This window comes from Carettochelys insculpta, chromosome 5 (assembly GCF_033958435.1).
Source record: "Carettochelys insculpta isolate YL-2023 chromosome 5, ASM3395843v1, whole genome shotgun sequence".
Taxonomy (NCBI): Eukaryota; Metazoa; Chordata; order Testudines; family Carettochelyidae; genus Carettochelys; species Carettochelys insculpta.
The window spans coordinates 7,036,590-7,062,922 of NC_134141.1; the positions used below are offsets into that span (position 1 = coordinate 7,036,590).

The following is a 26,333-nucleotide window of genomic DNA, read 5'->3' on the forward strand; positions in this document are numbered from 1 at the left end:
CATATCTTTCCTTCCTCTCTCTCCTTTGAAAAACTCTTGTCTCCTTTTCTTCTAGCAAAACTCTGGAGAGAATTACAGGGTCAGATAAGTATCGCTGTGGGCTTAAACAGATAGGCCCAGGTGTGACTTTCCTATGAGATGGCATGATAGCCGGATAAGAACAGCCAACACAGCCTCTCCCATGTAAGGAAAGGAGAACTGAGTCAGAAACAAGAACGTTGCCAGCATTAGCCCATCCCTCAAGCCAAACCTCCTGTTAGACTCATCTCAGGATTCCACACCTGGTTCCCAAATTGGTGTGTCTGACCATCCATCTGGCACTGAGAGAATAATTGTCTTTTTCACTTCCAGGACCAAACCAGGGGACAAAAATAGTTTGGGTTTGAACAAAACATTTTCCTAGACTTGTGTTTTGTTGTTGGGGGCCGTTTTGCTGACAAAACCCTCTGTCTAGACATAGCCCCAGTGTGTGTAGCACTCTGTTCCCTAGCTATCCCTGCCTATTGTTGGTAGGTTGCAAATTACAACAGCCTGCAGGCTCCTCTAACTTGCTGTGGGTGAGCCATCATGGTACAAAATGACTCCTAGAGCAGGAGGTAGCAATGCAAACGTGGAGTGGATTAAAGTTGTCTTAATGCTCCACACAACTGCCCACCCTGTTGGATGTACTAAGCCCTCAGCCTTGAACCAGTTTCTGCATGCGTGTGGTAGCCCTAGAAATGTAAATGACAAAGGAAGAAAGAGAACGAAACAAACAAGATTTTCAACATATTACAAAAATGGACAGTCAAATTTTGGACCTTCCAGACGTGGCCACTTATTTTTGTCCTTCATGCCAAGATTTTCAAGAGGGCCTAGAAATTTGAGATGCCTTCATTTGCAGGTGCCCACCTTGAAGTCTCTTAGAAGGATTTGATTTTTCCCCCCCACCTTCCATAAAATCAGGCCCCTTTTAAGGCATCTGAGGCTGAGCAACCCAAACTGAAGCAGTGAAAAGTCACCATTCACTTTTGAAAACATATCCTTCTCTCTGTTCCCAGAGTGCTGCACATTTTGTCAGTTTTAAAATCCCACTAATGTTTCCGTGCTTATTTCTGCGAAACAAAACTAGTCTAACTATGGAATTAATTTGACAATTTTATTAAAACCTTGGTTTCCATTCAGTACAAAATTCTTTAGAAAATGCATATTACACTGCATAATTTCATAGGCATGGGTAAGTAGCTCCTTGAAAACTATATATATAGGATTAATAGCACACAGTTATATAAGTGGATATAGTCTTGTTAATCTCTGCAATATATACAAACTACCTTTACACATACAAATAATATATATATATATATTTATTTATTTACAGCTAATAAATAACATTCATGCTAAATCATGTGTCTTCATGTGTAGAAACTTTCCCTGCTGGGCATTCATGTGCTGCATGTATTATTAGTGCCCATACTAAAAGTATATGTGCCCTCACATATTTTCTTGCCAAAGAGGTCATCTTTCAGGAAAAGCAATGTCAACCGGGAAGACGAATCATTTTGTTTTATTACTTTGAGAGGACTTGAATGATATGCTCAATACTCCCCCAACACTTACCTTCTCTCTGCCACACTGAGCTGGGTTAAAGCATCAAATATGAGCACCTTTTGAGTTGTTGGCATATTGCACTGGGTTAGCGCTGTGTACACCTGATCTGCTAATGGTGCATTGCTTGAAAAATAACATACAGACAGGAGTAGGTTTGTGTCGGATTACTTGGCAGAAATGCCACCTTCACCATATGCTTTGCAATACATGCAAGGATTATGAAAAACTGACTACGCAATCCTAGTCTAGCTCAGTAGTTCCTCCCCAGTTTTGGATTTATGGTTTAATGAGAAAAGGCTAGGGATGGTGTCTTGGCATTAAAATAAATATACAGTGTTTATAACAAAAAAATAGCCTTCGGTTTTACTGTGCTTGTGTGTGTTATGGCCACTGTCATTCAAATGATCTCAGAGCATTGTGTTTTGTGAACTGTGCTGTCAGGTTCCTTGCATGGCCTGGTGGAGGGGGGGTGCTAAAACAGTGGGGTAAGGAGCCCAAAGTGGGTTGTGATACTGTTTCAATGGGATTGCCAAGGCTGGAGTTAGATTTGTTGGGACCCAGCACCTCACCTAAAACCTGAACCCCACCACTCAGACTTTGACTGCAGCTCTGGATGATAATGCTCCTGTTACAGGCCCCATGCTCGGGGGCTGAAGGCTTTGGCCCCCTTGCCCAGCGTGGTGGGGCTTGAGTTTTGGCTTTGCCCTGCCTCTCCCAACCCTTTTCTGCTGGCAGGGCTCAGGCTTTGGTTCCTCTCCTGGGATAATTTAGTATCAGAAGGGGATTGCATGCAATGAAATGTGATAATCTCCGGCCTACGTACCACACCTACTGCAATTTGCAACACTTCAGACTGCCTTGCTCAACACGAGGAGTCTATTTCAAAAGTATGGCCCCTTATTTTGAAATTAAAAGCAGCACATCCATGCTGCCACGCTTGTTTTTTTTTTTTTCAAAATAATGGGCCTTATTTCAAAATAGACTCCAAATGTTGACCAGGGCCATAAGGGGTAATGCTTATTTTGAAATAAATTATTTCAAAATAGTAGTGGCATGGACACGCTATTTGGATTTATTTATTTCAGGAGTTATTAACTCGATTTTAAAAACAACAAGGAGTCCTGCGGCACTTTATAGACTCACAGATATTTTGGAGCATAAGCTTTCGTGGGCAAAGATCCACTTCGTCAGATGCATCTGATGAAGCAGGTCTTTGCCCACGAAAGCTTATGCTCCAAAATATCTGTGAGTCTGTAAGGTGCCACAGGCCTTGTTGTTTTTGAAGATACAGACTAACTCAGCTACCCCTCTGCTACTAACTCGGTTTTAGTTAATTCCAAATAGTTTCCTAGTGCAGACATGGTCATGTAAAATCTTACAGGTCACTGCTTCTACCCCTATGTCCCAGACAAGTAAAAAACAGAAGACTTTGGAGCCAAGCATACGAGCAAAGGGAGGGAGACCACAACCTGTCCATTTTCATGTGTAGACAATACAGGCAAACATGAGGCTGGTCCTGCTGTGGCTCGAATGACTGAAACACTGTGTCAGAGCTCGGTTTTCACCTTGTTTTGTAGGAATGAAAATGGTTGAAAAGAGATGATGAAAATAAGCTTCTTGCAGTTTCCAGCTTGTTGCTTCTTTGGCAGCCCCTACCCTATCACAAAGTCAAAGTTTAGATTGCTTCATCTGAAAAAGAAGTGTCCCAGTCATGTTAAAAATAGCATCATAGGGCAAGGAACAGGCTTGCATCTCCAATGGCTGGAAACAGTGCAGGATGAACTATCTCACAGAGTACAGATTAACAGCTCATAGTTCAGGCTAAGTTGGTAGGCACAGGCTACGTGGTAGAGTTTACCTTAGTACAACGTTTATTATCCAGTTTTCTCTTTCCAGATTCATTTAGACCTGGGCATCTTTTGAGTCCTGGCTTTAGCAAGGGCAGGTGTGGGCTTTCCTGAATGCCAAGTACATGTGTTAAATTGGTATTGGATCATCCTAAGCTGAGGGCAGCAAAAGGTCTTGAAACTCGTTACAAATGGATGTCACCCGACCACAAAAACAGACATCTGGCCAGTTTTAGAAAAAACTTTTAAACGTCACAAATCCAGTTTAAAAAAGCCAAAATGCAGGCCTAGAAATGAGGCTCTTCAATAAATACTAGGCATTTGTTATACAGTACATTATATCAAGCAACCTTGTTACAAGGTGATCTTTTGAGGCAAAATAACTCTTAATTCTTTCTGGCAATTAAGATGTTACACTTTTGCTAGAAGCATTTTAAGGTATTGGGTTAATACGTTCTTTTATAGTTAAGTAACCACTTTGTGTGTCCTGAGACCAAGTCTCCTAGAATAGCTAAGAACAGCAGGCTAAAAGGCCAGCAGTATGGCAGCTGCTAAATATTTCAATGCTGCATTTCAGTTCTGCACACCCAACACAATGGGGATTCTTTTTTCCTCCACAGTGGAAACGTTTCATCCACTTCGTTCTTCAGAAGATTCAGGGCTTGTTGTTCCTTTGAGGGCTCTAAAAGAGAAACAGGAGCAGTTTGTAGCCCAACTTGTGGGACTGTAAAAATTGTAAGCAATGGGTACGTTAGCTGTTCAACCCTTTGATAGCTGTTGGCCACTCATTATTATACACAATCCCTCCCTCCCCCGGCTCTTCCATACTGAAGTACCTTAAATGCTTCAGAGCAAACCAGCACTGCTCGAAGCCCTGCTCTCTCCACTGTTACTCTAGCTATAAAGACTTTCCCATCCATTTCAATGCGGGTTGGACTGGTCAATGCGATCAAAAAGGACCTTAGATTCTGGGAGCCCAAGGCAGACCTGACTGGGACAAGAGTATTGGGAGCTGGAAGTTCGTATTGACTTCAGTGGGGCTTAGACCTGGAGCACAAAAGAGAGGGGCCCACCACCTGCTAAAGGAGAGGACGTGTGACCTCCCCCCATGACTCCTCCCTGCTGTGCGGACCCCATGCTCTCCCTGCCCCACTTTACCCCTCTCTCCTCCCCACTGCTCTGCTGTGGCTCCCCACACCTCCGGCCATGTTCGTCTGGTCTTTCTGGGCAGGGGTGGGGGCAGAGCTGCTCCCAGGGGTTGCCTGGCGCATTCTCGCCGCTGCCACATACTCATGGCTGGCAGACTCTCTGACTCTGCCCTTCCGCTCTCCACCCTGGCCAGCTGCTGTGGGGGACGCTTGTCCCTGTATGCCCCCAACAAGTCACCTGCACCCAGAAGCGAGGATCTGGGGCATCAGCCTGCAGAACTGAGACCTGCATAGGCAGGTGCAGCTGTGAGCCCCGAAAGGAGGTCGTGTATAACCCTTCTCAGCCCGCGGGCCGACCGCTGGCAGGTAGCTGTGGAGCCCGAAGAAAGACAGGCCTGTCTCTAAAGGAACTGCAAAGGGACCTGAATGCAGAAGCGTGCTTGCTGCCTGCCGAGTTAGAGGGCATCCCTGGTGCCCTCCCCAGCCCATCGGGCACAGGAGCCCATCTGTGAGTGCTCCAGAAATGCCTAGTGGGTGCTTAACATCTCCCCCACCTTCCTCCCGCCCCCGCTGGATCAGCAGTTCTGCAGCATGCAGGAGGTGCTGGGAAGGAGGGGAAGGAGCAGGATGGGGTGTGCTTGGGGCAGGGGACAGACTTGGGCAGGAAGATGGGGAGGAAGGGGGCAAGGGTGGAAAAGGGCAGAGTTGGGAGCTTGGGGGAAGATGTGATGTGGGGACAGAGCCTGGGGCTGTTGGGGGAGAGGGTTTAAGCATCCCTGAGGAAAGCTGGAACCTGGCACCTGAGCCCTGATGCGCCAAGTGTAGCTGTGAGCCTGGTAGGACTTTCCACCCCCTGTGCTCAGGGTTCTGCGACTGTACAGGAGAGCAGAGAACTGGGCCCAGCTCTTCAGTCCCTGAGTTACAATAACCTCTAGCAAAGTTCAGCCCCTGGCTGTTTCACGCTGAGCTTTGCGAGAGTCGGCCTGGCAATCACATGGGACACTTTTCTCACAAGATTTTGCCTTCCTGCCTCAGCCAGTCCCAGAAGCAGCCATTGATTTTTCTTCCCAGCCTTATCTGTTCACTACAGCTCTTACCCTGGGTGTCTTTTGTTGGGCTTCTCGGCGCATCGCACAAACACCACGGCCCCCTTCCCTTTCGTGAGGTGCGAAATGCCGTCACGGGAGCAGAACACCATTCTGCAGATCAAATACAAGAGTTGAAAGACAGCTGAGCTGGGACTAGTGCATTCAATGCACTGAGAGTGTAAGGGTGGGCTCGTTTGTTCCTTGAAGACATGAGAAATCAGATCAGGAAGGGCGAGAGCTGGGAGGAACTTTGTAACTGTTTTTTCTGTAATTAAAAGTAGCTTTGGCAACACTAAAACATTTCTCTGCCAATTTTGCCGAGTTTTTAGTTTCAAGCCTCCCTCACTTTGCAACAAGTTTCCATTTCAAATGTTCCTTTAATTTTACCAAATCCAAAAACATTTAAAAGTCTAAACAAAAGGTTTCCCTAAGACTAAACATTTTGTCTGACCCAAAATTTTTTTAAATGCCAACCAACTAAAAAAATCCATTTACCCAGCCCTAACTGTAACACTGATACCCTGGGTGAAAATCACAACCCTTTGTTTTTCGGCGTTACAGTAGTATCGTTGGTAAAAAAAAAAGAAATCTGTGAAATTCCAAACAGCACAACTAATTTCTGCAGAATGTAGGTACAATGAAGCATCTTTGGTAAGGTGACCATCCGTCCTGTTTTTCCCAAGACAGTCCCTTATTTAAGCTGTCTCACAGGCATCTCACCTTTTTTAAGAAAATGGGTAAATTGTCCCTTATTTTGCAGGGCTCCTGCTCCCTGGCACCCTGTATCATGGGGTGGTAGCCTCTCCTGCCAGGGAGCTCCTCCACTGGGTGGCTGCCCTGTTCCCTGAGCTCTGACCTTGTGGCAGCAGGGCCTGCTGCAGGGGAGCTCCTCTGTGGGGCAGCTGCCCCATTCCCCGGCACCCCATGGTGACAGCCTCCACTGTAGGTGAACTCTATAATGTGGCGTCTGCCTCCGCTTATGGGAGGCAGCTCCTGTTGCTAGGGAGCCCCTCCACAGCAGCTGCCTCATTCTCCAGCTTCCCATGCCCCCGAGAGGCAGCTCCTGCTTCATTTTCTGGCCGCACCCCCGGCCAGGAGGCTTTGGAACACCCCTCCCTGTCATGCCTGGTGCCTCCCCATGGGATGCTGCAGAGTCCTGTCCCTGGTGCCTCACCCTGGAGCAGCAGCTCCCATTGCCAAGCAGCCCCAACATGGGACAGCAGCCCCACCCCCACCCCTGGAGGCCAGTGTCCCATATTTGCCATAGGGCAATGCGGTCACCCTAGTCTTTGGTAAAAGCTTGTTAAAAAGCCACTGACTTGTTTCAATGCTACGCTTAGTACTTAGGCTAAAAGTGCTCGATGTACTCCATCTGCATGAGGAGTGTGGCTCCCCGCACAGAAGCCTGTTCGTGCTATAACTTGATGCACTTGAGGGTGGGTGTTTTTAAACACCTTGAGCAAGACGGTTGCGAAAGCAGTAAGGTGACATGTAGACATGTCCTTAGAGTGAAAACTCTGCATGCAGCCAAATTATCCAGTACCTGCACTACCAGGAACCTGGGTTTTGAATCGGGAAAGCAGGGAAAAATTTGGGGAAGCAGGTTTAGCAGAGGTACATAGTACTGAGACGTTTTTTAAATGGCTGTAAGAACTGGACTTCCAGCATGGATTCCTCCCTAGCAGTTTGTACGCATGAATATTCACTTGACTATTGCTTTCACTGAACATTCTTGGTTACAACCTTGCTCCCTGCCTCTTTGTGAATGAAGTTGGTTGCTAATTTCAGCCAAACCCAGCAGATGCATTTCTTGACCCAAAGCGACTTGTTGATGCTTTTTCCCATATTTGTCCAGCTCTCATTCCTGTGTATTTTGATAACCTTAGCACTGTACAGAATTCAGAGCAAGACGCCTTACACTACAAGCAATTGGACAGCTTTCGTCCTTTTTTCAGTTCTGATTTTTTGCCAACAGACTTTGAGTTGTATGAATTTTCCCATTGTTCAAAATGTGAACTGTTTACATGGAGGTATTTCTGCTTCTGAGCTACTCATGAACTCTGCTGTGGGGCTGCGGTATTCATTCACAACAATGTCACATGCTGTTGTTGCTGTGCTCCTAATTGGAGGACTCATGAGCTGTGTTCCCTGAAAGCTGAGCACTTGTGAGGCCGCCCAGGAGAGATGTAGGTGCTTCCCAGCTGATTAATAGAGCACCCACAGCCAGCAGCATATGTTTTTACTGGTGGTGCACATCCCCATATGCCTGGGTGCACATAAAAAAAGTAATTCCACTGTTGCATGGGAAAAATTAAAGGGAACCCTGCTCCCAAACAAATAACTTCCAAGAGGGCCATACCTCCCCCCTACATAAAGGAGGAAGTCTATCCTGTGCCTTGTGCATTCTTTGTGATGAAAGCATTATTTGCACAACTGCTCGAGTGAGAGGGGCTGCAAATACATCCAAGTCACTGATTCGGCAAGGCTCTTAAGCACACGCCTGACTTCAAGCTCATGAATAGTTCTGCTGAAGTCCACAGGGCTGCTCAGATCCCTGACGTTAGCCACACGGCAGAATGGGTGCTGAGTGGAATTTATAGGGCCCAAGTCCCAGAGTCTCTAGTTGCTATGTTCATACACTGCTTAAGTCAGATTTATGGGTCTTTGCATCACTAGAGCAGCACAAAACAACCCAGCGTGTCCCTGAATATCTGACCCCTGGATTTTATTCAGACAAATGCTCCTGATCACTTTCCACCCCCGTGAGGTATCCCAGGAGTGCTGACACACTGGCAACGAAATCTGAATGGCAATTTGTATCATGAGCAGTTTAAAGTGAATTACTTTTTCTGAGTTTCTCCTGCCTTCACTCTGACTCTCTGGATGTCAAAAGTGTAGGAGGTCCACCAGTCTGACCAGCTGAAAATGGATTCTTTCTCCCACTGCAATGTCAGCATGAGGAGGTCTCCAATATTGACTTCTGTGTACACCAGGAAGGAGTAGGTCTTGTTTGTGGAGATTTCAGGTCTATGGAAGGATAAAAAAGGGTTACAGCCGTGAGTAGGCATGATGGGGTGTATCAACCCCACACTGAGTCAGGGCAGGCTAGCCTGGCTCACCTGGCCAAGGAGGCTCTTGCCCTATGGCCTTGCTGAGCGTGCTCCAGCTCCAGGCTTGCTATAAAGGCCTCTGGAGCTACTCAGTTTAGGCTGGCTGCCACAGGGGAAGGAGGTGCCACAGGAGCTCCAGGAGAGGAAGCACTGACAGACCGTGCCATGGGAGCCAGTCAGCCCACAAGAGATTACTGGAGAAGCCCCAGATCAAAACAAAGAGAGGGAGTGGTCCAGGGCCCCCTACCCTCTCATCACCCACTCCGTACGGGGACTGATCCATATTGGTTGGATGCTGACCATAAGGCCATACCACTGTGAGGCTGCAGGGCAAATCAAATTAATTGACTCTGGCTACTAGGCTGCCCTACTCTGCAAAGAGGGCTTTGTATTGACTTTGGCTGCAACCATACGCTGCCCTGGAAAAGATGGAGACTCAGAACAACCCTCACCCCCGCCTTGGCAGTAGGCTTTTGTGTCTTTTCAGAGATGAGCGGGTGCGCTCTGTCTTAGGCCCTCATCCAAGGTCTACTGTAGCCAGTGGCCACCCTTCCATTGACTTGAGCTCTGGTCCTGACAACCCATCCTTACTCCCATCTCTGAGTCATATCTCTTAGTGGTTAGCTCCTATGTGTCTCCCCATGCATGTGGCTTATGACAGACCCATGACGGACCACAAAACTCCATGGAACTTTATGTGGCATTTTGTTGTCCAAGTCTTTGCCTGAGAGCATGAAATCCAGGCTCTGAAATGAGGGGGAAACCGCACCTCTCTTCTGTAGCATCAAATCCAAGCTAGCCTAGAGTAAGCAGAGCTGTCTGTGGCTTCCAACAGAGAGTGCTGCTTAAAGCCTGCTGGGACAACGAGGCCTTGAGTTTCTTTGGCTTGGAGAATTGTTGATTGCAGGGAGTCACAAGCCAGATTTGACATTTCTTGTTCTAATCTTCATTGGTTCAAAGTGGCCTTTATGGAAAGGCCTTTATGGCCTTTATGCCTCAGTATCGCTGGCCTGACAGCTGTTATCTCAACTGGACTTGAAGCAGGGAACCATGAGAGCTCAGAGCCTGCATCTCTACTGCTTGAGCTGGAGAGCCTGGCTCTGTCTACAGGTCTGTCATAGATTCATACCCTTTGTGGTTCCAGCCTATCAGGAGACATATAATACCCCGAGCAGCAGGCTGTACGTGTGCTTGTGTGGATTTCCGTGGATACTCACAGTATCAAAGCAAGGTTCTTGCTCTCATCGGTGGTGCCGTACAAAGAGACCAGGAATGGCTGGTTTGTCTTGGTCACGTTCGCCTGGCCAAAAAAATGGACCTTGACCTGGTAATGAAAGACTGGGTGGAGGGAGAAAGGGAAAGAGGAAATGCATCATCAGCAACAGACTGCACAGAGAGAGAGACATACCAGCAAGCCTGACAGCTTTGCAAAACTCTGAGCCCGACTCTGCCAGCCTGGCTCGTGCCGATGAGCATTTTATGTGAGTCACTCCACAGACACCAAGGAGACGCTCTTGTGCTCCAGATTACTTAAGAGGAGCAAGGGTGACAGAATCAAATACTTCAGGGTTATTCACCACTTGGCGTTTGAAAGGCAATAGAAATTGTTCTCTGGGGCTTCGGGTCTGACTTGGTGTCATTTCCCGGGGAAGGTTCATGCGTCTCGGTGCTGGGACTAACCCTGCACACCCAGTATTGGAAGGGTAGCCGTGTTAGTCTGGATCTGTAACAGCAATGAAGGGTATGGGTGTGCTGGGACTAACCCTGCAAACCCAGATGCAAAGAAATAGGTTTTGCTCACACAAAAAATCCCCATGAAGTTGATTGTAACTGCCCCCAAAAATTCACCACTGTACTAGGAACACCCACAGATTCCAGGCCAGCCATTCTCCCAACAATGGCAATGCCAGAGAAATCGATGGTGGCCTGGACTACAGCTTGTCCTTGATTTACTCCTTCAGCAGTGCAGCTTCTTGCTGCTCCTTACTCAGTGCTCACAGCCATAACAAGGTTCTCTGCATAGGTTACTGTCAAGGCTACTAGCTTCCCTAGTCAGCTATCTACCCTAACAGTTCATTCTGGTGCTGAAAGATTTCCGATTCTTTCCAGCAGTTTCCTTTTCAGACCAGCCACTGTGGCAATTGGGAGAAAAACATGTAGGCCTTACGATAAAAGGCGCTGCCATAGGCCTTACTGTATTGAGTTGAGTGAGTGCATCTCAGAATAAAAAACAAGCAGTCCTGTAGCACCTTACAGACTAGCACATTTATTTATTAGTTAATATGCTTCCATGAAAGCTTGTAACCTAATACATTTGTTAGTCTTTAAGGCACTACAGGACTGTGTGTTCGTGAAACTATAGACTAAGACGGCTACTCCTCTCACCACCACGCTTTGGTTTGCTTTTTGTTTTCTGGTGACAGTAAGAACTGACTTGGAAAAGAGAGAGCTGGGAAAATTCAGAATGTCAGACCATTCCAAGCAACATTACTGACTAGGCACGATAAGCGAGGTTCTTCTGCCTTTGGATGGGATCTCTTTTTACCATATTATTGCTTCAACTTCCCCATCTGCCTCTCCTTAAACTGCAGAGATCTTCAGTAGCTCAACCGCTCCTGGTGTCCATTCGCAAAGATGCAAGGTCATCATTCTCCTCCCACACAACGCAGCATGACCAAAAATCATCTTCCCCCTGTGAAGCAGCTGCCACCTACCTTTATAGGGCATCTGCGAGCGAGTCTTCAAATACATTTTGCTGTTTCTCTTGGCTCTCACTTTGTTGACCGTATAGCCCAGGTTATTGCAGCGGTTCTTCCGACAGCTCAGACACAGCCCCTTCTCGAAGGTCTCCCTGGTGTTGCAGCGATAGGCCACGTTTGGCTTGTCTTTGTACAAGAGGGAGTCGATGAAGAGGTGAATGGAGCGTTCATGAGAGCACTTCACCAGCTGGTCCACATCTTTGGAGGAAGGGAATCAGATAACTCTCACTGTGTGCTCAGGGAATAAAACCATCTATCTGAGACTGTCAAAATGCCTACAGAACACCAGTCCTATTGACATTCAGTGGGACTGATGCTCCAAAGTGGTTCATCTCCACTGGAGCTGGAGGAGTTGTCAGTAGCTTGTGTGGACGTAGGCAGGGTAGTGCTCATGAAGCCAGCTCAGTAAAAGTAGAAGCATACGTGGGACAGGTGGGTTGCTCAAGTATAGTCCCATCCAGGATGCTAGTGTAATCCATACACCTAGGGATGGGGTTTGCTATCCCATGTAGTGGCCCCTAGACCACTTACAGAGAGAGAGAGAGAGAGAGAATGAGTTCCCCCCACAGCCTTAGCTGAGAGCCAGCTGGCTTTTAGCTCAGACTCTAAAAGCTCCTGCTCTAAGTTGCAGAGGTCCCAGGTTGGAGTCTGCATGGCAGCGGTTACACTAGAGCCTTATGTGGCCAGCTAGCCCATCCCAGTGCCAACACACACCAGCTCAGTCAAAGCTGGCCTGTGTACAAACTGGGACTCACACTTCCAGTGACAGGGTAGCCCCGCCCATGGGTTCTCTTGAAAGTCCCATTCCCTGATCCAACCACGGTTCCCTCCAATTTTTTCCATCCATGTGTGGAATAAATTTTGTTCCGTGTACCGACGCACACGTGCACCACCACATGCTGCCAGCTGGAGGCACTCTGCCAATCAGCTGGGCAGCACCTGAATCTCTCTCGAGCACTCAGCTTACAGGGAGCTCTGGCCCCCACCCAATAACCCTGGGAGAGATGTTAATCTTCTCCCTCCAAACAAGCCTTACCTCCAAGGCCTTTTTCTGCAATGAGGCGCAGGGCTTCACCGAGGTTACAACCTGGCTGGAAGCCACCTCCGTTTGGGTAGATGTCAATATGTCCAACAGGCTTCTGTATCCCAATGCTGCGATCGGGAGTCCCCCGGGTGTAGGTGTGCAGGACATCAACAAAAGCAGCATCATCCGGGGAGAGGCGTGTGGTGGCTTCAGCATATTCAAAGTTAGGTCCAGCGGGATCTAAACCTTCATGGGAGTGAAAAACCCAAACCAAGGGATGAAACTGGTGCCATCTGCGTGCAGTCCCCAAGCGCTGGGAAGCCTTAGTTTAAATGGTTTTGTTTCCCTTATCACCAGAGGTGGAAAAAGTACCCAGAAAGTTACTTGAGTAAAAGTGCAGCTGCTTTCACTTCTGGGTACAGGAGTACAATAAAGATGTGATATGTGTGTGTGTGCGCATGCAGCTGTACGTTTACTCAGGCAGTTTTCTGGAGGGACACCAGTGACTTGTACTTAAGTACACTCCCCCCCCCAAGCAGCTGTACTTTTACTCAAGTAACTTTTGGAGTACTTTTTCCACCTCTGCTTGTTACCTCCTCAAATACATTAATGAACGCACACATGCATGTACGCCAAAGCATTAAACACAGGCATTAAAACTTCATTATGCAGAATATGGTGTATATGAAAGACTTGTAAAGAAATGACAGTTTAACTTGCATGTGGTTGAATCATTTATAGCTGGTGGAGGGGAAAAAGACTCTTCCCAAAATGTTTTCCCATTTTTTCAACCATTTGAAATTTTGATTTAAAAAAACCCACCAAAAACAAAATGTCAAAACTTTGAAACATTTCAACCAGTTCAACTGCTGGCACAAAAACTGCTGAGGGGGAGGACGAGCAATAAGAAAAATCATTGCGGGTGTTCCTGATTTTTTTAAAGAAATTTCAAAGCTGTATCAATTTCAAAACTGAAAAAAGTGACTTGCTCTAACAGTAAATAAAAACGTCAATTGTGGCATGTGGACAAACAACAGCCATCCATTTTTCTTACTGGGCCCTTCCCATAACCCAATGGCAAAGGCATCTAAACCAGATTGTTAAACTTGGTAGGGCAGTTCTAAGTTTTATTCAAGGGATCTGCCCCGAATGTGAACACCCAGGTTAGCCTCACCTATGTGTGAGCAACACCACTGCAGTTCTCTACCCAAGTTACTTTGTCTTCCTGGTGTGATGCTGCTAGGGGACCAGATAGCAAGTATAAAAAATTGCAAAGGGGGGGGGGAGTAACAGGCGCCAAAAGGGCTTGTCTATACTTAACGGGAGATCGACCCATTCAGGGTCAATCTTCAGGAGTTCGATCTTGAGCACCTGGTACAGATGCACGAAATCAGTCTCTCTGGGGTCAGCAGTCAACCCCTGTACTCTTCTGATCATGAGGAGTAAAGGAAGCCAGCGGGAGAAATGCTCCCATTGACCTTCCTCAGTGAGGACAGACTTTACAGCCGACTGCAGATACATTGATTCTAGCTATGCAGCTATCATAGCTAGAATTGCATCTCTGCAGTCGACTGAAAAAGAAAATCCCCAGACAGCAGGATAAAATGGGGGCATCTGGTCATCCTGTGTGTAACACTCAGATGGGGGAACATTAGGAGTTCGGGGAGCATATCCCAGGATTCTTTGCGGAGCAATGAATTGATCTGCTCTACAATTCTCTCCTAGTGAATTGTGAGCAGTTTTGTTCTGCCTTTCAGGGCGTAAGTCTGTGTGTGTTGGTGAAAGAAGGGAGAAGGGAATTGTGGGAAGGCTCCGGAGGACTATCCACACTTCAGAGATTTGACCTGTGCTCTTGCCTACAAGGTGGATGGGCCACCAACACAAGTCTATCCTGGCACTTGTGATCGAGCCAATAGAGAAGCAACCTGTGTTTAAAACAGCACAAAACTCTGCTGACACAGATTTGTGGGCAGGAGGTTGGGGGCAATATCAAAGTGAAGAGTCTGAGGGGCAAACGGGGTGTTTTCCTTGCTTTATAGGTCAAAGTCCACTCAGTGCTGTCATCGCACACAACAACAACAACAGGCCTAGCAATGCAACAATAAAAGACATAAAATGAACACACAGTCACCACTGCTGAAACCAAAGTACAATTCCCGCTAGGAGAGGAACAGGGACCCCTGGCCTCGCTTTGTGAGCCCAGAGAGAGAGAGAGGGGAGCTGGCCTTTTCTTACCAGTGATCCTGTTAATCTTCTTTTTGGTCAGACTCCCCGCAATCCCAGCAGCATGGGCACCGAGGCTGTATCCCAGCAAATGGAGATTGTTGAGTGGGTAACCGAACTGCTCCTGTGGAAGAGTTTGTTGGGGGGGGGGGGACGTTAAATTTCAAGGGTGCAAGACCAAAACAAGACGGAAAAATTATCTGTAAAAATTGCAAGTTCCTGTGAGCCTACTCAGTCCTTGGCTGAAGACTGTAGGGATTGACGTTTATTTCAGTGGAGACGGGATTAGAGGCTGTGTAGAAGATTAAGGGCAGATTTGCAGGGTTACACTAGATGGCCTTTGCAGCCCCTCGTAACTTGAAGGGACAAGGGGCAGACAGACTCCCACTGAAAGCCATGGGGATTTGGACACTTCATTCCCACTTGTGCTTTTGAATATCTTCCAAAGAAAGTTAACACTGAACAAAGCTGTCCTCAGATTTGCTGCTCGTCCGAATCACAGCCCTGTCCTGCGATCATAGCAGCATTGTTTCTGTGCCATGTTTTCTGGTGCTGTGTCCAGGCTAGGGTCACCTGTCCCTGGTGAGGGGTTCCCAGTTGGCACTTGGAAGGCTGTTCTGCAGTTTAAGAGATGTCAACGCTAAGAAATGTCTCCTGCTGTTTGTCCGAGCTCTTCCTTTTCTTATTACCGTCCCCCAGCCGCCCCACTAAAATAACAAACCCCTCTCTTCGGCCATTCAGACATTTGCAGACAACTGTCATACAAGAACAATGAACTGCTGAGTCTAAGATCTCAGTGGGCTTCAAACAAGTGTTGGAGGGATTTTCAGAAGCACATGATATTGGCCACTGATATCAGTGGGAGCAGAGCAGGCCAGCTTTTGAACTCTGAGTGTGTCTGAAGCCCCTAGGCTGAGGAGCAGAATTAACCTATGGGGATACTGAGATCTTAACCCAGCCTCCCAACTGTCTTTTGCTAGGGTTTTACTGTGTGCTGGCTAAAGGGATGTAAAAACACCCTTTTTCCTCAGTGAAGCCATCTCTAGATTATGAGACCACACAAACATGCAGAAAGGATTCCGATATTTTATGTATATAAATTCTAACGCTTCAGGCCCTAATCTGATCACTGACAGATGGGACATAGAACAAGATTCCCCTAAGGTCACGTTCCATGTTCCCTCTACCTTCTTTCCATCTGTGGGCAGAATAAATTTTATGCGCACTGAGGCAAGGGCAGAGGTGCACCGCCAATAGAAACACCAGCTGCCCCCATGGGCAGCTGTGGGTGCTCTGCTAATGTGCTGGGCATCACATGAATCTCTCCTGGGCGGCCACCCAAGCGCTCAGCTTACAGGAGCATTAGTCATGTTATTACTTAATTATCTAACTATGGAGTCACTTGCCCCTTCTCCCAATACGTTATATTGACCACCATCAAACAAGATGCAGAGCAGTAAATCAGTATTGCTCAGGGAATCGGTATGCCCCATTCTCCTTCAACCACCAGCCAACCTCTTGGACTTCATTGTGTGCTGGTGTTGCTGAGCAACTATAGAACTCAGACCTAAGTGTAAACTTAGGCACCTAACTCTAGACCATTGGTTTGCTCCAATCTCAGTTAAGAACACAAGCACGGCCATACTGGGTCAGACCAAAGGTCCATCTAGCCCAGTGTCCTGTCTGTCGACAGTGGTCAATGCCAGGTGTCCCAGAGGAAATGAACAGAAGAGGAGATCATTAAGTGATCCCTCCTCTGCCATCCATTCCCAGCTTCTGACAAACTGAGGCTATGGGCACCATTCCTGCTCATCTTGGCTAATTGCCACCGATGGACATCTCCTCCGTGAAATTATCTAGTTCTTTGTCTAAGTCTGTTTATAGTCTTGGTCTTCACAATATCCTCTAAGCAAGAAGTTCCAGAGGTTGACTGTGCAGTGTGTGTGTTTGTTTTAAACCTGCTACTCATTAATTTCATTTGCTGACCCCTAGTTCTTGTGTTATGGGAACAATTAAATGACTTATTTACTTACTCCACACCAGTCATGATTTTATAGTCCTCTGTCATATCGCTCCTTAGGAAAAGAGGAGACTAAGCTGAAAATTCCCTGTCTTTTTAATCTCCCCTCGCACAAGAGCCATTCCAAACCCCTAATCATTTTTGTTGCCCTTTTCTGAACTTTTTCCAATGCCAAGATGTCCTTTTTGAGATGAGGTGTCCATATCTGAATGCCCTATTCAAGATGCGAACGCACCATGGATTTATATAGCTGCAATAAGATATTCCCTGTCTTATTCTCTATCCCTTTTTACAATTGATTCGTACATGTTCCTCTCACCATGTGCCCTACCTTAGCTGCCTTCTTGGAAAGATATACCTAAATTCTTATAGCTTTCCCTGATAATCCTAATAATTTCCCTCCAGCCCTTTCCATTCCTCTCTGAATTACATTTGGTTCATTGGAATCTTTCCAGGATTGAAGCAACTACAAATCAACACACTGACTCTGCAGTGATCTGTCCAAATCAGTTCAGATGTACGTGTATGTGTGCAACATGGAACATGTGTCTAGTTTTCCCTCTAGCATTCAGATTAAAGCTTTGGATAGAAAAATCACACATTTTGTGAATGTCCTTTCCTCTGGAAAGAAGGCTAAACTGGCGACAGAAGCAAACTGTATTCTAACTCTGAGCACCTATACAACTCACAGAATCTAGCCCTCTGTACAAGTACTTACCTCCAACCAGTCAAGAAATATTGCTACATCCTTGCCCACCAGCTTAGTGTAGGCAGCAGATACCGGATAATGCTGCTGGGCACGACTTAACCAATCTACGACGATGACGTTAGAGTCAGGTTCTCTCTTATATAGAGCATCCACCAGCTTTGGGACCCAGCTCTCATACATCCCAGTTACCTGAAAAAAGATTTCAGGTTACTGTTTGTATTGCAGTAGCACCTGGAAGCCTCAGTGGAGGTGACAGCTGCACTTGGTTAGATGCTGCACATGCCAGGTTCACACATCATGGACCGTGCAATCTGGTTTCTTTCTGTGAAATCTGGTGTTTCGTGTGCTTCTGCCAGTAAGGTATAGATTTCAGGGGGAGAGCAGAGTTTTTCTAATTGGGGAAGCTGACCCCAGAGGGAGTCAAGATATTGCCACCCTTACTTCTGCACTGCCTTCAAAGCTGGGTGGCTGGAAGGTGGAGGATGTTGGCTGGGTGCCCAACTCTACCACCAGCCTCTTGCCAGAAGCAATGCAACAGTAAGGGTAGCAGTCCCACAACCCCCTCAATAAACCCCCCCCACCAACAACTCCTCTTTGGGTCAAGACCTCTACAATTAAAGTAGCATGAAATTTCAGAGTTAAATACCTGAAATAATGACATTTACTCTTTTAAAAATCCTACAGCTGTGAAATTGACCAAAATGGACCGTGCTTTTGGCAAGGGAGGCAAAGGGGGCAGTTGCCCCTGGGTCTGGCTTTTCAAAGGAGCCTGGAGCTCCAGCCACTGCTACTTTGGCATCCGGTGCCCAGGGCCCCTTTGAAATGCCACAGCAATGCTGCTCCATCACTCTGTGTGGCTGTGAGGCCGATTGGGAGAGCAGCACCGTGGTCCCAGCAGCCCCAAGGCTGACTACCCTTGGCCACGCCTCTTCTGCCTTTGGCTACGCCCCTTCTGGGGCATAGAGCTGGCCCCTCTTCCCACTTTGCCCATAGGGTGGCTGTTGGCTCCCTGAGATCTCTACCCATAGCGAGAAAGAGCTACCACCCACACCCCTAATCCCAGTGCTAAAGGAGCCATCCAGTGGGGGGGACATAAAACCTTTTTATTGTAAACCTACTTCTGCCATAGGCTAAAGTCTCAGAAATATGGAGCCCTGCAAATTCCCAGATATCTGCTTTATATCTGCACCCGCAAGTGTGAAAGCAGATTCCTGCGGCGCACTTTTACAGATATGGCTACCGGTACAAATTTTTCCTCTGTGCAGGACTTTGCAGAAATGCATTTCACTGGGGGCACTGAAATGCACCAGGCTTATGCAAGTAACTCATTGCAGGGCCTGACACTGTAATTGCTCTGTGGGTGGAACTCCCACTAAGGCATTGTTCTGAGTGCAGCTCAGCTGCAGGAGAAGGTTCCTCTCACCGTCCATCCGTGGATGACCACAAAGGTTTTACTGGTGTGGTTGAAGTTGCACAGTGCCAGGGTGTCAGCTTGACCAGGGACCAAGTAGCAATTGTCGTCGTCAGGTTCATTAGCTGTCCTTAGTGCGAATTTACTTTCAATCCCTTCAAAGTCTCTCTTTGTTTCAGTGGTGCTTCCTGTAGCCGAGACAGAAAATTGGGAATAGGTATCAGCATGTTCTGGTTTAGGCAGATGCGTAATAGAAAATTTAAGCATGATAGACCTAAAGAGGTCAGAAAAGCAGGTGAAATCAATTCCATCCTCCTCTACAGCCCATTTCACTGCCAGAACAATGACAGTAGCATCTGGCCAATTATAGGAGTTTATTTTCGGTGTTTACTTTCAGAGACAATATAAAACTAGTGCATCTGTAAAGCAATTAGCATTGGATCATGGAGAACTGTCCGAGGGTTTCAAAACTGGGGGTAGGGAGAGAAGATACACACATATCTCTGAGATCTGGAAGGGACCTTGGGAGGTCATTTAGTCCAGTCCCTGCCTCCTTGGCAGGACCAAGCACTATCCCTGACATCTATTTGCCCCAATACCTAAATGGCCTCCTCAAGGATTGAGCTCACAACCCAGGGTTTAGCAGGCCAATGCAGAAGTCCCTGAGTTCCTAATACACTTGATATTATTGCTGATGTCTTCCCCATAATTTCAGCTTTAATGAAAATCACTTAAACAATAACAAATTATGATTCTTCAGTAATTCACTTATTCTTTTAGGTAGCGTGGGAGTCTGGGTTTGTTCTGACAAAAAAAAAGAAAAAGAAAAAGGAGAAAAAAAAGTAAGTGAGAAGGTCAGAAGCCTGGGGATTTAAACTGAGCTAACCAAACAGTAGTCCATGTTTCAAAGCCAATATTGCGTCAGACCATCTGATAACCAACTTTCTAAGACAAAGCAGCTCTCTCTCGCTCTCTCTCTCTCTCTAGCACTGTATCCACACTAGTGAAGGAGAAAGGACATATTGGTAATGACACAGCATGTGGGATACTGTGCCTGCAAAGATCAGATCTTTCTTGGAAAAATGCCTCCGCTTTTAGAATAAAAATATAACCTGGCTTTCATTTTATAACAAGAAGGAGGAGGAAAATGAGTGCCATGTGGATTTCACACTCAGTGCAGTATAAAAATCACACACTTTTATCATAGTAATTTCCTATGTTTGGAATTGTCTCCTAAAAAACTGCAACCTTATACAGGTTGAACTTCTCTGGTTCAGCACCCTTGGGGCCTGACTGGTGCTGAAGCAGAGAATTTGCCAGTCCACAGGAGGTCAGTGTTGCCTAGCAGCATTACCAACACTTCTACTGCTTACTGGGCTCTTAGAAGACGTTCAGGGGTAAATTACAGCTAAATAACAACACAGAACGCTGAGAGCCAGGACTGGGGGTTGTAAACAAACTTTATGGGACCACAGGAAACTTGGCCACACCCTGTAAGTGGAAATCCAGCTAGCTAAAAATCATGCTTGACTATGGATGTTGCCAAGCCACAGAGTGCCAGAGCAGAGAGGGTCAAGGCCCTTTTAAAGCCCTGATGTACCCAGGCCATCCTTATTCAGCAAAACACTTCAGCTTTACTGAACAGAGATGTACCCAGGCCTGTGCGTAAATGCTTTGCTGAACGGGGGCCTTAGTTGGGAAATTCCCTTTTAGCAAATATTGATTTCTCCTTATCTGAACGCAGAGAAGCTAATACTGCTGTCAGTTCTATTTACCAGCCTGCTTACTGGCACCACGTGCAGCAGGATTTCACAGAGTTCTTGGAATATAATCATGACCAGTACAGGGAACGCAAAGATACAAAGTATGACATTTTTTGCAAGACACATGCAAAGTATGGCTGGTTTTTGTTTGCTTGCTTGTTTGATTTTTTTCCTTGACAGAAAGTTCTTTTTCTTGAAAGAAGATGTTAAGAATTTGAAACTTTTTCTTGCCTGGTGTCTATATTTTTCACTATTGTCATTCCGTGAATTTCATGTATTACATAGGTAATTTCATAGGTGCTTCACTAATTTAAAACCCAGTCTGTTGTGTTCAGTCAAATTGCCTTATTTGGCAAGGTTATTAAGCAAGTGACTAACTTTAGCCCTTGAGTAGTTGTATTAAAGTTAATGGGATTCCTTGTGTGCTTAAAGTTATAGCTGTGTTTAAAATAGCTTCTTGAACAGAAGCCTAACTTGTTAATATTTGTACGTGTCCTGAAATCCAGTGACTAGTGTTGCTGTGGGTGTTAGCATACAGCATCACAAATAAATGGGGATACAGAAGTACTAGTTGTATGGGTAAAAGCACATTCTTGCCAGTATAACTATCTACACTAGAGTGCTTGTCGCTTGGATACGGGCATTAAAAGTCAAATGCCAAACTGACACTGCAATTTCACTAAAAGTTGCTTGTGTAGATGTGGTTTTTATCTATTACTGATAAATTGCCCCATTGGGAATTTTTTGGTTTTTGCATGTACAGCTCATTCAGAACTAGACTTTTGCACCACAAATGTTAATTATCTCTCCAATCCATTACCTGTATCTGAAAATGTCCTTAGAGTAACTATGCGGTCATGTTTCTCCCTTTTTTAACCCCCTCTTCAGCCTAGGAAAAGAGAACCCCAAAGGTTGAACTGCTCTTAGTTAAACATCACTGTTTCACTTTCCCCTTGCTGACAAATCAGTAAAGCCTTACAAAGAAATAGAAGCTGCTTTCAACTCTGAAACGCACAAGCACTTCTCAAAAACTTTGCATATGTAAATTTCCTATTTTATCTAGGAAGGTAAACAAGCATACTCGACCTGCATTCCCTTTATACTCTATTTTCTTTGTACAGGTTGAACTTCCCTAATCCGGCACTCTCTTGCTTTGCAACATCCATAAACTGGCATGATCTTAGTTAGTCTGATGACCATTTGTGATGGGTGTGCTTAAGTTTCCCATGGTACCTTAAAGTTTGTTTACCGCCACCAGTCCTGGCTCTGTGTTCTGTGCAGTTATTTAGATGCACTTTACCTCTACATGTCTTTGAAGAGCTCAGCAAGCAATGGAAGCATTGGTAATGCTGCTAGATGGTACTGACCTCCCATGGTCCGGCAAATTTGTTCAGCACTGGTCAGGTTCTGAGGGTGCCGAATTATAGAGGTTTAACCTGTATTTAGCTTCCACATGGCAACTCCATACTGCATTAAGACTATTTGATAGTTATCCAAAATATAGATCGAACTTGCACCTGCTTACAAGTTCGTCCTTTCTGGAACACAGGCTATTTGTGAGTAGCTGAGAATATACCCTCTGCAACATATTTTAATGTATTCCCTCATCAACATGCTCTCTGTGATCCTGGGCTGACACAGCACTGCATGGAACCGGGGTGTCCAAACAGTTCTTGGCTGTAGCAAACTAGCCCCATTATTTTGAAAATATATTTATTGTACAAGCCAACTAGCCACACTCAGCTGGCCAAGTAGCCACCTGATGCTAGTGGCTAGTATGTTGGACACCCCAGGCATGGAATATCCCCTCATTGGTAATATACGTCCTTCCCAGAGATGCTCTTATGCTGAAGCATATATGATTATTAATGAGTTCAGCTTGCATTTCTATAATACCTTTCACTGGAGGAGCACAGGGTGCTTTGTAAACATTCATGAATCTCATAAACAACTTTATAAATAGGGACCATTTCAACCCCCCCACACCGAGCTGCAGCTGCCTCTGCACCCACATGGCCCACGTACCCATGCAAAGCGACATGCCTCTGGTGAGAGGAACTGATGAGAGGTTACGGTGTCCAGCTGAAATTGCAGGGGGAGATCTAAGCAGTCAAAACGAACAGCGATTCAGCTAAATGGCCAGCACTAGCAACCCTGTAGTTACCATAAGTGCTGGAGTCTTTTCAACGGCCACTAATATTCAGCATCTCCAGCGGCAAGGTGCATCCTTGGACTCTAGATCTTTACTTACTCAGAGCATATTAGGTATGTGTGAGTCACCAGTAATTACTTCCTGCATTACTGAGGTAGTCACGAGAGGTCTCCCTGACTTTCTTTGGCATGCAAAATCTGATTAGATCACAGCATAAGATAATTTGGCTGCATCTCACATCATAAAACTAGAATCCCCTACAATACAATTCTTTATCCCTCCTTACCATTTAGAAACTTGCATGGGTGTTGTCATTCACACACACCGGGCACACTCAGAATCACAGAAATATAGGATGCACAAGATCTCAAAAGCTTCACATCCAGCCCTCACGCCCTACTGAGACAAGACTAAGCATATCTAATTAGCCATTAGTCTTAAAAACCTCCAGTGAAGCAAATTCCCAACCTTCCTTGGTAACCTATTCCAGTACTTGACTATCCTTATAGTTAGAAAGTTGTTCCTAACTTCTACACTAAATCTCTGCTGATGAAGAGTGCTTACATACATACAGACTACACAATGCTTTTAAAATAACAGAGACTAAAAGTAGGCCCATCTAAGACATGTTATTAAACAGCCACGAACTGCAAGTTCAGAATTTAACAATTTGTCAGTTCAATCTGTGCCCTTGCAACCTGTGGAACTCCTGGCCAGAGGATGTTGTGAAAACCAGGACGTGAACAGGGTTCAAAAAAGAGCTAGATAAATTCATGGAGGATAGGGCCATCGATGGCTATTAGCCAGGGTGGGTAGGAATGGTGTCCCTCACTTCTGTCAGAAGCTGGGAATGGGTAAAAGGGGAGGGATCACTTGATGATTACCTATTCTGTTCACTCCCTCCGGGGTGCCTGGCATTGGCCGCTTTCAGAAGACAGGATCTGGGCTAAATGGACCTTTGGTCTGACCCAGTGTGATTGTTCTCATGTTGTTCTCTTGTTCAAAGGATAAAAACAGTGTATTTGTTTCATGCCAGCAGAAATTAATTTGAAATAATTACACCTTTTCCTGAAAGTATCATGGTTGTAGGGCTAAGAAAATGTCATCACATAACTTTTAGTTTAACATCTATAAATGTACTGCAAAGAAATTCAGATGTAGGCTTATAACCACTGAATTCTTACACAGAGCCAGAAAAAAATGTTGTTTTTTCTATCCATAAACTCACATCAGTTTAATTAAAGGTTGGTTTTAAAAAACAATTAGCTAAACTGCTGCACCCCCCAAGATATTATTGGTGTTCAGTGGTTTATATCAGTTTAGCTGAATTTGGCACAGAAGGGGCATAAACTGAAACTGATAGAAATTAGGTTTCAATCAAATGAAGTATCCACATAGAAATTTTCAACCAATTAAAGGTGAAAGGATGCAGCTTTGTGTTTAGACAAGGCCTGATAGTGACTAGTGACTTAAGTGCTCTTTAAACCCAAAATTATTCCATTTTCAAAAATAATATTTGCTGTGGTCCAGATTCAGCAAGGTATAAAAGCATGTATGCTGCTCCAAACACATTAATAATATCATTACAGTCAGTCTTGCAGTACCTTTCTGGTGCATATTTTAAAGCCAACACTGTTACAAAATATTATCTTCCAGCCTTCATTGTCTGTGTAGGGCTGGCAAGATGCAGTAAAAAGAAACCCAATTTTCTTGCCTTGCAATTCACTCTGGGCTTTTGATTGTACACTATTTACCTTAATACTTGTCTGAGAGCCAATTAAAATAGTGTAATCTACAATGTTTTCCTTACTTTATTTTTGAAATTAAAGGAAGCGGAAGTGTTACGAATAACAGACCCAGTGCAGACAGCATAGAAAGAACTTACTTTTCTGATACTGCCCCAACAACAGTGCACACTTATGGTTTTGTCCTGAGTCTCACAATACGGTAGTTGGTGTTTCTCTTAAAGCCCTGGGGCTGGAATAAGAAAGCTACAAGAAAATCTTCATTTTCCTTTTTTAAAAAGGTTACATTTCTAGCGCTCTTGGCTAGGGGGGGAGAAATCTAGAAAAAATGAAAGGTGTGTGCCCTGATTGCACAGCATCCATCAGCAAAATCAATATTTATTCATTTTTTTAAAGCACTCCTTGTGATTATTATATCAATCTCATGATTTTTTGAGGCTTCACTTGTGATTTTTAACCCCTGGCGATGTCAGCAGTGATAGTAAGCAGTTATTTGGCTGATGTTCAGGCCTGATGCAGTGCTCAGTGAAGCTGGTGAAAGGACTCCCACTGATTTCTAGGAATATTGAAATAAGCCCTGTGAAACTATAGAATCCATAGGAGAAGATTGAAACATTTTGCACCTGAGCCTGTTCCCAAGAGCAAAATTACTATTGTCTTTGGTGGCAGCAATGACGTGCCCTTCATTGAACAGTGTCCGTTGAGTTGAGAAGTGAATATGGAGCAATTTGAACTGCCTTGTATAGGTGCTAGTTTATAAATATAAATCATTCACTTACAAATCAATGGATATGAACTGTGGCTTAAGGAAGGAATCTCAGATAAACAAGACTCTCATCATTTGCCATGTTGTGTACACACATGTGGAAATTCAAATTGCTAGACCCTTAAAACATCATGGCCCAGCTCCACTGACCTCAACGCACAGATGCTCAAATATTTACACAAACAACAGGGAGAGTTCTGGTGAGATAACTAGTCCTACCGCTGATAAAGCACAATAGAACATCATGTATCAGTCACCTTGAATGCCCCAATTTACCCCCACTCCCTGACCAAGTAAAGGTTTGTCACTCAGCCATGTGCCGTGCCTTTGTGCAGATTGAATACAAACATCACCCTGCTTGACTGGATCGGAACGAGTGGTTAAAACAATAAAATAAAATCACCCGGTTGGTTATGACTCCACGAAACACCCCATAAGCAGCTATTGTTTTACTGACTTGGTTCATTTATCCCACTCGTGAGGCATAAACTTTATTACAAGAATCTTGCAATAAATCATATACGGACTAACGTGCTGCCCTGGCCCAGCACTCTACAGCGCTCAGCGAGACTCCCTGTGGACACAAATGTCTGCACACGTGCTGGCACAGAGCCTGTGGAATGACTGTGTCTCTCACATGCATGGGCGCACTGGTGAAGTGACATATTGGGACCACTTTCCCATCTTTAAGCAGCTGTGGAGCTTCTCCTCTACCTTGGAGGACGGTCTGCAGAGCTCAGTGGTTGTAGAACCCCAAAACACTGTCAAGAGTCACTCTTCCAGATGGTGCTAAGACGACTCAGCGCAGTGGTGGGCAATCTTCTACACGCATACTAGGGCCCTAAGGGAGTCTACCTATAGTGTCCCAAATAAGAGATTCTGCCACACATAATATACCTTGCAGGGTCCTATGACTGCACTGTGCAGTTAGTTCTGCAATATGCCATCTTGCTGGAAAGATTATCCAGCAGCAGCTCT

The 26,333-nt window shown here is 45.5% G+C and overlaps 1 protein-coding gene across 1 annotated transcript in view; it reads right to left on the bottom strand.

Annotated features, from left to right (window-relative positions):
* Window positions 1–1,130: 1,130 nt before the first annotated feature.
* Window positions 1,131–26,333, bottom strand: part of LPL (lipoprotein lipase) — a 30,879-nt gene continuing 5,676 nt past the window's right edge. Inside the window, exons 2-10 of the mRNA XM_074994602.1 lie at window positions 18,942–19,117; window positions 17,528–17,707; window positions 14,802–14,913; window positions 12,579–12,812; window positions 11,498–11,740; window positions 10,001–10,121; window positions 8,518–8,700; window positions 5,683–5,784; window positions 1,131–4,119 (exon numbers count right to left, since the gene is read on the bottom strand). Of these exons, the coding sequence (XP_074850703.1) occupies window positions 4,068–4,119; window positions 5,683–5,784; window positions 8,518–8,700; window positions 10,001–10,121; window positions 11,498–11,740; window positions 12,579–12,812; window positions 14,802–14,913; window positions 17,528–17,707; window positions 18,942–19,117 (1,403 nt within the window). The 3' untranslated portion in view covers window positions 1,131–4,067. The remainder of the gene's footprint in view (window positions 4,120–5,682; window positions 5,785–8,517; window positions 8,701–10,000; window positions 10,122–11,497; window positions 11,741–12,578; window positions 12,813–14,801; window positions 14,914–17,527; window positions 17,708–18,941; window positions 19,118–26,333) is intronic.